This window comes from Pyrgilauda ruficollis, unplaced genomic scaffold, assembly GCF_017590135.1.
Source record: "Pyrgilauda ruficollis isolate IOZ18807 unplaced genomic scaffold, ASM1759013v1 scaffold4, whole genome shotgun sequence".
In the NCBI taxonomy this organism is placed as follows: domain Eukaryota; kingdom Metazoa; phylum Chordata; class Aves; order Passeriformes; family Passeridae; genus Pyrgilauda; species Pyrgilauda ruficollis.
Window position 1 is genome coordinate 14,869,959 of NW_024525489.1, and position 12,906 is coordinate 14,882,864.

Here is a 12,906-nt window from a genome sequence, read left to right on the forward strand (position 1 = left end):
ATCATATTGCAATCCATCCATATTACAGATGGATCTCTACAACACTTGCAGTAACAACTTGAGCGTAATAAATAAGTAACAGAACTGCAACTGGTTAAGCTTGTGATAGTTCATGGTGTTTGTTTTTGAAAGGTTCAAAAATGAACGCAAATCATCTCTTCTGTTCAGATGTGCTCAAATCTGTTTTCGTCATACTGCTCTGCCTTCTTGACTTGTCAGCTGTTTTCTTCATATAGGTAATGCAGAGACTTAGCAAGAGTTGAGGCATGAGAAGCAAACATGCTTGTGAGAAGGTGGGAGCTGGGGAGTTACTGGTGGTACAGAGGTGTTACATGGTGAGCAGATTAGCACTTCCATGGTAATAGGTTTGTATGCTGGAAAACCTAGCCAAGCAGTAGTCCAAGTATGTCTGTACTGAGGCATCTGGTGAGGGAAAGATCTCCTGTAACATGTTTGAAGCTAATAGTCTGTGTGATAATGTGATTTGGCACATGATTCTAAAGAGTGGGAGTGAATAGCTGGGTAGGGATACAGGATAATAGAATGATGACTTCAGTGAATGGAGAGACTTTCCAATGGCGTTTTGGACCATTAGACTTTGGAATTAACTTTCAGTGGTTTGAAGCATTTGTTTTGAGTTATGACGGGTCATGAGATATTGGACCTTGAAACAATATCCGCCTACACTTTTCCCTAGTGTGAATTTTTGGCGACTAGTCCAGAACTTTGTAAAGTAACTCCTGGAACTTGAAGTAAAGGGATTTTTCAGTTACTGCCAAGATAGAAAGAAGCCTCACTTGTGTTTCGCTCAGAGTACTGACTGCTGTATGTTGGTTGAGTTCTTCTGGATAAAAAAGGCGATGTAATGCACTCTCAATTAAAGCTAGCTATGCTGCAATACTTACAGTATGAACATGCTAGATAACACCAATGATTTTTCCTCAGTGTAACTGCAATAATGCGCGAGTTGTGTCATTTGTGCTAGTACCACCCAAGTATTAACAATTACATATATTCTTGATATAAGTTGGTGATATTGTTGTACTAGAGATTAATTTTGGCACAGTCTAGTGGATATGTGGACTTCCCACAAGTGATTTCCTGTCACTAGATGCTCTTTTGGAACTGTTAAGACTGGGAACAGTCATGTTTTCGCTTTTAGGAAACTTAGTAATACTGGGATTAGCAGTTTATATATTCTGAGTAACTGTGCAGATACATTAGGCTTTTATGCAGGAAAATAATAGCTGTATAATCCCGTAAGATAAAACAGGCTTTAAAAAATTCTGCTTTGAGTTTTGTTTTCAAGTTTACATTATGAGCTGTTAACACTTCAAAGAAGCTGGATAATGTTCTTCCTTAACAGCTTCATGTAACTGAGCATAAGAAAAGCTATAAAAGCTGTACTTTGCTGCAGTACAAGAGAGAAGAATTTGGTAGTGTACAACTTGAATGTAGTTCAACTATTGAACATAGTTTAAGCTTTGCGTAAAAATTCTGTTAAAAGATACCACTTGAAATAAAACCCCTGTTAATCGATGAGGTTATTGTTGGCCAGCAGTCTGCACACAGCCTTCTGGCCAAGGTGCTAGCTAGGAATGCTGTATTCCCGAATGGACTGGGGAGCGGAAGAGAGAGCAGGGCGCTGCATGCCTGTGAGGAGCCAAGCTGCTTGGTTGGAGCTGATTGCTCCCTGCATCGAGGCCCAGCCAAGTGCCTTAGACAGGGCTCTGCTGGGCCACCTGCAGCTCATCAGAGCCGGCCCTGGGGAGGGCAGCCAGCCAGTGCTTCCATGGCTTGGGTGCACGGGCTGGAGTGGGGACAGAGAGAGGAATCTGAGCCAGAGTGTGGAAAGGAGTTGGGAGGCAGGCATCTTCCTGGTAGGGTCTGTACTTTTGTAACTGGGAAATTTTTTTTTTGTGGGGGTGGGGTGGAAGTGTTCAAGGAAAGAGCAGGATGAGTCATCTAACTTGAAACATTTTATTAGGTATGATTGAATTTGGAGGCTGCTATAGATACATACAGGCTGCTGTATTCCTGATAGACATTTGGATACAGGTGTGCAACACATGCATGTATATGTACATATCCAAACAGATCAACAGTGTGTCTGTCTGTCAGCATTCACATGAGCACAAACAACACCAGCAGTCCCATTCTGTATCAGTCTCTGGTGGTTCAGGATGGAGGTCTGGTAGTGGGGAAAAAACGTACAGACACATACTCACTCACCCACTAGTAAAAAAATAGCAACAAATAGAGGTGGGTGTCTCCAGCAGCTGGTTTCAAGCACTATTTGCTGCTTCAAATAGTTGCCGGATCTTGGTCTTTTCAGTTGCTGACACCTGGATATTCAAGCTCTTGATTTCATTTACTTTGATCTCTCCAGTCACTGAGATTACAGGATCCTCTTGCTCTGATTGCTGGTGGTCAGACCCACCCCCATACACACACATGGGCTCGGAATGAGAGAAAATCTTTCAGGAAAATAGCTAGAAATTGAATTTAATGAGAATAGAGGATGAGTGGAGCTGATGATGCATGGGCCATGATCAGACAATTGTTCTGACCAACCCCTGTTTACAGGTGACCAGCCTCTTTTATCTTCTTATCCCTCAATTTTTTCCCCATGTTTATTGCTCCCTGAATCGCCTCTTTCCTTGCCTTTATTGCCTTCTGTAAACATTCCGTAGATAATGTACAATCCTAATTTCCCAGCATTTTATGATCTGTAGCATACCATTAGACTGCAACCCCTCTCAGGCCAAAAGGTGTTCTAATGTTGACTTACCTGATCAGTGTATGTGTGGAAACTGGGTCTAAGGATGTCTTGTGAAGGCCAGAGTATCTTTTCCCTGGAATTTTTTATTTGGTTTTCTACCTTCCCTTCTTTCTCTGTGCTCCCCTGGCTTGTGGAGACGGGCCTTTGGATGGCTCCTGTGAAGGGCCTGGAAGGTCCTGGGCAGGGTGTTGGTGGGCTGCCCTCACCTGCACTGTTCCTCTGTGCTGCTTTGTGGATGTGCAGACAAGCACCTCACAAGCAGGACAGGTAAAGGAGCTGCTGCAAGGTTCCTCAGCTACTGCCTGTCCCTCTTATGGATTCAGGAAAACCTCCTAGCAATTGAAGCTCTTCATAGTAATGAACAGGCTGGGTCTCTTCTCATCCTTTTAGCTTTTGGAATTATTTCAGAAATGGAGACCAGGCATGCACAATGCCTAGAGAAATGTGTCCTGCTGCAGTCTTGTCACATACTATAGAAACTGTATACAGAGTCTGTGTTTAGTGGGAGAGTTCTAGTACTCCATACTAGTATAGATTATTCCCTTGTTAGTCATGAGATTGTGATTCTGCATCTTAGTCTAGAAAGCATTGATAAAGCTCAAGTTTGGAAGTGGAAGAAATACCTTTTGAGGAGGTTAAATGTTAGAGTTACAAAACAGACAATCTTGCACTGTCACTTCTTTTATGTGTATGTATATTTGTTTTGGAAGAACAGGGCAGTAAAGCATATCATGACAATATGAGAAGCATTCATGATACACAGCTTAAAAGGTCAATTTAATTAATGGAGAACCAAATGAGGGTGTTGATATCAACAGTTCTAACAATCTGTAATAGATGATTTTGCTTTTTTTATAATATTTCTACTCCATATAAATTAATTTTGCCTTTGTCTGGAATTTATTTGTAAACCAAAATCTTAGTTATAGGTACAAACTTTGGATTAATGTTGAGGCTGCTTTCTCAGGAATGTAATGTCTCATATTTTTAATGATTGCACTTGCTGTCACAAAGAGGACTTCAGTGTTCATCTGTAACTTTATTTTGCTAGCTAATGTCTTTCAATAATGAAAATTAGTGTAGTATGTTTAAAACATTTTAGTAAATCCAAGATTTGTCCACAGGAATGGGTAAATGGTGCATAGGCAGAATATATTTTGTCATAGCAATTAAGATAAGTGCTGCTTGGCAGGTGATTGTGACCTCTGGTTATTGAGGTGGGGGATTATGTGTAGGGATGTTCTGGCAGCTGCATGATAGGGTTATGGTCTCAAAGAGTGAAAAACAATAAAAGAGAAAGACATATCTTTATCAAAAGAAGGAGACTCAAACTTGTGAAGTATCTTAGAAGCTTCCTTCAAATCTGTGGTTCATAGGTGGTTCTGTGAACTTAATATGAAGAGACAATCTTTCACGTGATTCCCTGAGTCATGAGTTGTCCCTCCTGGGAGCTGACATTAATATTGGTGTTATTAAAAAGTGTAATGTGTATCTGCAGGCATATATATGCTGTTGTTGATTTTCTATGCCTTTTGTTAGGTTAAATTTTTCAGCAGTATAATGCAATTTAACAGAAGTTAACAGTGTATCAAGGAATAAACCTCACAGCACTTATTAAAATAATGTTAATGTATCTTGTTTTCTTGTCAATCAAGGCACAGTGGGATTTTGGGTTAGAGCTTAAAGTAAGTTTATGATGTAGTTTCAGTTATGAAGAAATGTCAGTTCCCTTGGAAGAATTACTAGTGGCCTGTATCATTGTGTGTTCACAATATAAAGTCAAGTCCCATGCACACTTGCAGAGATTCTGAGGTACATATTTGGGCAGCACAGCTAATTCTTAAGCTTTACATTTTCTTTTGTATTACAGATGATCTTTGGGCAATTGGAAAAATGTAATTTTCAGAATATTCTTGGATATTTGCTATTTTACGTAGGAAACCTGAGAGTGATTTGAGAGACAGAGGAAGCAGCTGGCTGCTTTGGCATTGGCCCAGTAAATCAGCTTCTTGCTGAGGACTGAATACCTATGTGTCAGTATAAATTTGTCAGCTCTGTCTTTTGATTTTGCAAGGGTTAAATTGTAGAAATTCTGCCTCTCTTTGTGACTGTCCAAGGTACATAGAGTGCTTTCTGGAGCATGGAGTATTGTGTGTCATGTAATTATGTAGTGTGTATACACCAAAACAGAAGATCAACTTGATATTTCAGATGAAATTGCTGCTGTAAAGAGGATATTATTTTTTCTCTGAATGAGAAGAAAGTGTGAAGACAATGGGCACAATGGATACGATACCTTCATTATGTTTTTGATTTGGTAGAACAAATCTGTGATGATTTTAGTTAAGAGCAATTAATATACCACAAGCTTCCTGCAGTTGACTGTGTGACATGTAAATTACTAACTTGTTACCTCATTAAATAAAAGTTTCTTTTGAGCTTGTCCATATTTTTTCCCACACTTTTCCTGTTTTGTTCTGTGTATGTGTTCCCATCTCAAGTTTGAATTCTGGTTTAAACCAAAAGGTCAAAGGAGCTGCTTGAATGCTGCTTATTTCTCTCCAGAGTCTGTTCCTGCTCTTTTCCCCCACAAACTGTTTACTTTTAAACTTTTCATTTTAAGAATTTTTCATTTAAAAAAGTTTTGCTCATACTTGACAGTGTTTTGAAGAGTAGGGAAAATAAAAAATGAGAAAGCTTTCTCATTCTATATTTTCCCTACTCATTGAAAGCTTTTTTCACTGATGTATCATGGAAAAGTGGCATGTGATTTAGTTTATCTGTTTCCTGTACAGATTTTTTTTTTCTGTCCTTGTGGGGATTTGAGTTTTTCTTTTCACAGAATCATAGAAAATGGGTAATGTTGGAAGGGATCACTGGAGGTCATAGAGTCCAACTTGCCTGCTGAAGCAGCGTCCTCTGGAGCATGTTACTCAGGATTTCCTATATCTGTAGACCTAAACTGTTGTAGAACAGTGGTATGGAGCTTCTTAACTGGCTTGCTCCTCAAGAGAAGTGTAGCAGGTGCTGCTGGAGTGTCTTGAGCTAAATACCTGCCTGACCAGAATACCTGTGAAATGAGGATTATAGGTGGTGGTATCCAAGTTAAAGGCCTGCATTGGCTTCTTTGTGCCAGACTGATTATGTAGGTCTGAGAGATTAAAAACCCAAAGATACTAAAACTTTAACACTTCTTTTTACTTCTTTTTTTCAGGTAAAAAAAAAAAATATAATTTTTCACAAAATGCTTTGTTTCCTCAAAAATAAGCAGATTAATTTTGTTATCATGAAACATTTACCACTCCTGAGTTCTGTAGCTGTTACTAAAAACATTGATGTATAGGGTTATCACAGAGCATGTATTAATTTAGAGTTTGATTTCTGTTGCAGTTCCCAGAGTGTGGTTTCTTTGGCATGTATGACAAAATTCTCCTGTTCCGCCATGACCTGAATTCAGATAATATTTTGCAACGAATTACATCAGCAGAAGAGATACATGAGGGAGATCTTGTTGAGGTTGTACTCTCTGGTAGGTATTATTGTAACAGTGGCACAACTCTGTGTTCAGTAGATTAAAAGAAAATAGGACTTCATGGAGCATTATTTTCATGCCTGCCTTGAGCTTTTTCACTTTGGGCAATATACTTCAGGGTAGAGGTTTCTAAGAAAGTCCAAGTGTCACTCACTGATGCTTCAGTATTCAGTTTTGTTATTTTTTCATTGTTCTGTTTTAATCTTCTTCAGGTTTCTTATTAAAAATAAATCCAAACTATACAAATGAGAATTTATAAGTATAATAATACCAGTTTTTAATTTTTGTAATTGTTTAAGGTGAAATGCAGGTAGGATTCAGAATTTGTTCTTCCAACTGTTGTGGGTTTTCTTTTGCTTATATCTGTCTTTTTATTCTGTAGCTTTTACTATTGATGGCTTATGCTGTCATAAGACTTTATATAAATGTTGCTGAATCATACCTATAAAAACAGACTCTTACTGGTTATTGTAATGGTTTCTTTAAGCAATGTAGTCGTTAGAGTGGTGGTTATTAACCAATAACGAGGACAGAATAACCCCAGCCCTGATTGCCATTGTATGTGTTTGATCAATACTTCATCAAATTCAATCAAAAGTCAGCTGTAGTTAAACTACAAATAAAAGCTGGACTAGTGTTGAGCAGATTTTAAGTCCTTGAGGATAAAGTGACAAACTGAGACTATATATTAGGAGGAGAGACCTCTTGACTGTCATGAGCTTAGATTTGTAAACTTGGTCAATAAATATGAATTTGATAGCTGTAAGGCTGAGTCCTTGGCCACATTTCAGGGCATGTTTAAGATGTTCAGTAATTGATCATCTTATTTTAAACTTTTCATTGCTTCTGGTGAATAACATATTTGGAAAATTTGTTGTGTGACTCTTGGCAATCTCTGACAGTTTCCTTCTAGACAGACAGACCACTCAAAACTGAAGCATTTTGAAGACATGTAAATCTCTTTCAGTAGGATTTTAAAAATAAGAATCTGAATAGGGAGTGTTAGTACGTGTCTGATCAAAAACAATAGCCATCAGGGCAAGACAATCTTGATGTAAAATACGTTTTTTTTTTTTTTCCCTCAAAGAAACAGGACAAAAAAAATTGAAATATATCTATGCTTATTTAAGGAAAAGAATATTTCAGTGTTCTGTGAAACTTTATCCACAGTTCTGTTTGGATACACTGAGTATAATCTAATAAGCTTTTACTGCAACAGTCCTTTAGAAGATAAAAATCTATTTTTTAGAACTGTCTTTTTTTGAAAATTTTGTAGGTTACAGAACAGCTTGAAAATTAAGTTGCTCTTTAAAACATTTACTGTTGCTTTTAGCAAAGCTTGTTGTACCTGCCTTCAGCTTAGTGAGGTTTTCAACAGAGTGATTCGTACTGTTGATTAGCTGGGAACATTAGCCTACAGAGTTCAATAGATATTCTTCCTCAATAAAAATGTTTATTGAGAAGAACTATGTAGTCTCCTAAATGCATATTTAAATGTTATGTACAGTAAAATGCTGATTTCTAAATATCTTGTCAGCATTCTTTAAGTTAGCCTTTTTTAAAACATGTTCTTTCCATAAATCCTTGTTGATCCTGTGGCAAGAATTATAACTTACTGCAATTTTTTAAAAGCTTTGGCTACAGTTGAAGATTTCCAGATTCGTCCTCATGCACTTTATGTGCATTCCTACAAGGCTCCTACTTTTTGTGACTACTGCGGAGAGATGCTTTGGGGTTTGGTACGACAAGGATTAAAATGTGAGGGTAAGTAAGTCTATGATATTTAGTGTATTTGTGTGTGTATATCTATATAAGATGAGGAAGGAGAACTTGTATCATGTTTGGTATGTTAGCAAGTGATAAATACAGTATTTCCTAGCTGGAAGGATTTGTGCCTTGGAAAACCAAAGTTCTGATGTTGGCATTAATGCAAACTTGGGCTAATGTGTGACCTTGGGTGTTGTTTCCCACTTTGGAAAAAATAGCTAGCTTACAGCCTTGTGTTCTTCGCACAAGGAACACATAGTTTGGAGAGACTCCCAAAGGGGAATCCCTTTCCTTATGGCTTTCATCCAGCTGGCTGTGGAGCACTCTGCAGCCTGCTGTCAGGTACTAACGCTGCCTTCTCACTGAATCCTTCTTGGTTCTTGTGCTCCAAAGTGAGGGAGTGATGAAAGCCTCCTGGTGGTGGGAGATCAACTGCTTCCAAGTGTTAAACCTTGTTACTAGAACTGGGCTTACTGGAGAAAAAGCTGTTTTTGTGAATTGCATCAAGAGCACTAAAATCAGAGAATTTGACACAACAGTCTGTTTCTCCCTTTACCATTTTCCTGGGTCATCTTTTAAAAACTGCTTTATCAAAATACTAGTACTGCTTTTGTTACTTTGAATATTGGGAGGTTTTTTGAATAAACAAACTCCTCTTCCAGGTTGTGGGTTAAACTACCATAAGCGATGTGCCTTCAAGATTCCAAACAACTGCAGTGGAGTGAGGAAGAGGCGCCTGTCTAACGTGTCTTTACCAGGAGCAGGGCTTTCAGTTCCAAGACCAGCACAAGCTGAACACACATCCTCTGCCTCTGAAGAGGTATGTAATGGGAAAGGAGAAACAATTTCTGTTTTCAGTTCTTCAACCTCTGGAGAACTAGATAGTGTTTTAAGTGGCTCATGATGAGTATGTGGGAGTCAAGCTTAACCATTATGATCAGTTTTAGTGAATTTTAAAATACGATGATTCTTAGACTTGGACACTTACTGCTTATTATTACTATGAGAGATGCAAGAGGAAATAAATCATAAGTTTAATATATAATTTTGTTATTAACCTTTCACTCATGGTTATATCAAATCCTGAGAACTTTGGCTTCAGAATGATAAAACATCTTGCCTTCTTAGTAATACAGATTAGTTCTGTAATTATTGTATCAGCATAGATTAGGTACTTGGCCAAAGCAGTACAAATTGTAAGCTTTAATACTGGAGAAGAGTGTTCCCGATCTGCGGTTAAGCTTTTCACAGAGTTAATCCAAAAAGCCCCAAACCCCATCAATGAGGGTGCAGGGGATGAAGGGCTTAGAGTAAAAACAGACATCCGTAGTAGTTCCTTGTTGTGATGAGTGCTGAGAGGTTCTCAGTTACATAACAAATACCAAGTATCAACTATATCCCACCTATATTGGGATCATAAGACAGGACAGGCAGGGATTAGATCCATTTGTTTGTGCCTTAGGCTTTTATAATAATCTGTTACTTTACACTATAACTATTCTTACCACAATTTAAAATACAAATCATATAGTCTAGTTCAAAAACATGATTTTTGTAGCTAGGGGCTATAAAAGCTTAGTCTTTGGTATTGAAAAATATTTATTTTGATGTTTATGACTACTGGTAAGATTTATTCAGTGAACATAGAATTGTAAGAATTTATCACAGAATTTTACTTCATGATTTCTATGTGCATGTTTGGTACTTTTTTGATGCCTCTTCATTTACTCAATACCTCTTCTGTTATAATTACTAAAGTTTTTGTTTTAACTTCAAATAATTGTTTTGAGGGTGTTGAGTTTTCTAAATAGCTTTGCGTAATTTAGTAAGCTATCCAGCATGCTATACCTTGCTTCTAAAATCTGATAGTTTGAGGTGGTGATTGGAATTTGGTTTGCCTGCCTCCAGTGATTTCTGTTTTACCTTCTGTATGGATGTTTGTATGTGAGTCTGCACATACAAACATCCATATAGATGGATGTAACTCTTGTCAGGTTGCTCAAAAAATGAATGTCATGAGTGAATTTCTAGCATTTTATCTTCTGTGGAAATAAAGGTACTTCCTGCTTTCTGTAAGGCTTTTCCATCTGCTGTTTTCATGTCTTTGTTTTACAATACCAGAATGTCCTCTTGAAGCTTTTTGGCCAGGTTGCTTTCTTGTCTGGTCACTTTTGGAGCCAGCACCTCCCTTACAGCCCCACTGACATTTTTTTTCATCCTCCAGGACCCCCAAGTCCTTCCCAGCAGGGTTGACACCAATCCCCATCCCCTGTGTTGATACAGGGAGGTGCCCCAACCCAAGTGCAGCACCAGCACTTGACCTTGTTGAGCCTCTTAAGTTTCACATGGACCCACTTCTCAAGCTTATCCAGGTCCTGCTGGATGGCATCATGTCCCTCCAGTCTGCCAGCTGTGCCACTCAAGGTGACATCCACAAACTTGCTGAGGGTGCACTCGATCCCACTTCTGTCATTGGTAAAGGCATTTAATAGCTCTGATCCCAGTGTCAGCCCTGAGGGATATCACTTGTCACTCATGTCTATCAGGACACTGAGCCATTGACCACTCCCCTCTGGATGTGACCATCCAGCCAATTCCTTATTCTCCTAAAAGTCTGCCCTTTGAATCCATCTCTCCACTTTAGAGTGAAGGATGTTATGGTGACCATGTCAAAGGCTTTACAGAATTCCCAATAAATGACACCTGTAGCCCTTTTCTTGTCCACTGATGGAGTCACTTCATCATGGAAGGCTGCTGGCTGTCCCAAATCACTTCCCTGTCCTTCATGTGCTTTAGCATCGCTTCTAGTAGGATCTCTGTGATCTTCCCAGATATAGAGGGGTGGCTGAAAGGTCAGTGGTTCCCAGGGTTGTCCATTCTGTCCTTTTTAAAAATGGGTGCAGTTTTTACCTTTTTCCAGTTCACTTGACTGCTGTGACTTTTCAAAGCAGTCATGGCAGTAGAATTGTTCTGGTGCAAATTATGTATTCCTTCTTTATTCCAGCGTTTCTGCCCAGAACCTAGTAAGAGGATTCCCTCTTGGAGTGGCCGCCCCATCTGGATGGATAAGATGGTGCTTTGCAGAGTGAAGGTCCCACACACCTTTGCTGTTCACTCTTACACTCGTCCCACCATCTGCCAGTACTGCAAACGGCTGCTTAAGGGCCTTTTTCGCCAAGGAATGCAGTGTAAAGGTAAATGTTTAATTTTCTGCTGTAGCAGTCAATTTCAGTAAAGGTCTCATATTTAAAACTGATTGCAACTTAGGTGGCTGTATACTGCAAAACAGCGACATGTGAGTTTTGAAAAATTGCATAATTTTCAGAAGATCACAGCAGCCCTCATTTTCATTGTAGTAGGCTGTGCATTGTACGTTTTTCTGAAAAATGAAATTTAATTATGTAGATTGAAAACACTGTAGTTCTAAAAGGATAATTATGAATTAATAAAAATGGGAAATGCTTCCTTTTTTTCAATATCTGTATTCTAGACTGACCACTAAGGAATCTGTGAGTTTTCATTGTATTAATCTAGTATAGGATACTGATTATGACCTTTTGGAGCTAGGTGCCTGTGCTGAACTTGCATGGTTTTTGTGTAGCATATGTTAACATGCATGGCTTCAGTTCTCAGGCTCTTCCATGTGGTTCCAAGGGCATAACTAACATGATCTCCTTCTGGATTTTTATTACTTAGTTAGTGCAGACTTATGAGAACTGGCCCAGGACAAACAACTTAATACAGATCTGTTGATGTTTTTGCAGGAAACAAAAGTCTAGTCATGAATCATAAACATTAATATGGAAAGGAGTTTCCATGTCTCTCATGTGAGTTTGTCAGACAGGAGTACTGAAGGTCAGCTTTTGGAGAGAGGGCACTTAATATATTTTCAGTTTGCTTTATTAGAGGAGAGAAAAAATTGTAAGCTTGCAGCTATGTTAGCCTTTTTTTTTTGACTAGTAATACTGCTGCCTCATGTGAGTAAGGAAGTAGTTTTATCTTTAATTTCTGTTGTTATTTGCAGTCTCTGTAGTCTGTTTGAAGTCTGCATCCTGAACTGGTTTTGATATTTTTTCCAGTCAGTGTGTCTCTTGGATACACATGATACAAAAATAATAAAGCCTAAAAAAGATGCCTTGTGGTTTTAACATACAGATGCTGCTGGCTATATACCATTGCTATGACTGTATCCAGCTGAACAAATGGGGCTACCGCATCAGTTTCAGGGAATTGAATGGCACTGGCTAAGAATATTACTTGTATGCATGTTGTAAGCATTTATGCATGGAAAACAAGCCTAGAGAAATGCCATGTATATGTGCAGGACAGAAGTAAGTGTCTTAATAGGCCTCCATTAACGCAGTAAGATCCTATACTTATTTTTAATATATCAGGAATCGATATCAAGCAGTTAAAATATTTTCACTGACTTTTCATACAGATTCTTAAGGTTTCCCACCAACTTTCTTGTGCACATTAACAAAGCTTGGGGTCTTTTAGTAGTTTTATGTTTCTGACTACCCGTAGGAGCCCTGGATTTCTTGATTTAATTCAGGTTGCTCTTTGGGCTCTGAGGATGATGTTTGAGATGCTAAGGCTGTATTTGTGGTAATAAATTAAATGTGCCCAGAAACATTCCCGGACACTGAGGTCAGCTGGGACACAATGACCCGTGTTCATGAACAAATTTTCTTAGCATCCCAGCCTGGGTGGCTCTATCAGACTGCCTGGAGCAATTTCATAGGATGCTCTGGTTTATGAGCTAGACCTTGGAACTGTTTGAGATTATGTTAATGTTGTGGGCCAAAAGCATGCCAGGGGATGT

At 38.6% G+C, this 12,906-nt stretch overlaps 1 protein-coding gene across 3 annotated transcripts in view; it reads left to right on the forward strand.

Annotated features, from left to right (window-relative positions):
* PRKD3 (protein kinase D3) overlaps positions 1 to 12,906 on the forward strand; it is a 44,147-nt gene that overhangs the window by 7,625 nt on the left and 23,616 nt on the right. For all 3 annotated transcript variants that reach the window (XM_041477241.1, XM_041477240.1, XM_041477239.1), the window contains exons 3-6: positions 6,173 to 6,311; positions 7,947 to 8,078; positions 8,744 to 8,901; positions 11,086 to 11,275. In XM_041477241.1, coding sequence (XP_041333175.1) covers positions 6,173 to 6,311; positions 7,947 to 8,078; positions 8,744 to 8,901; positions 11,086 to 11,275 — 619 coding nt within the window. The remainder of the gene's footprint in view (positions 1 to 6,172; positions 6,312 to 7,946; positions 8,079 to 8,743; positions 8,902 to 11,085; positions 11,276 to 12,906) is intronic.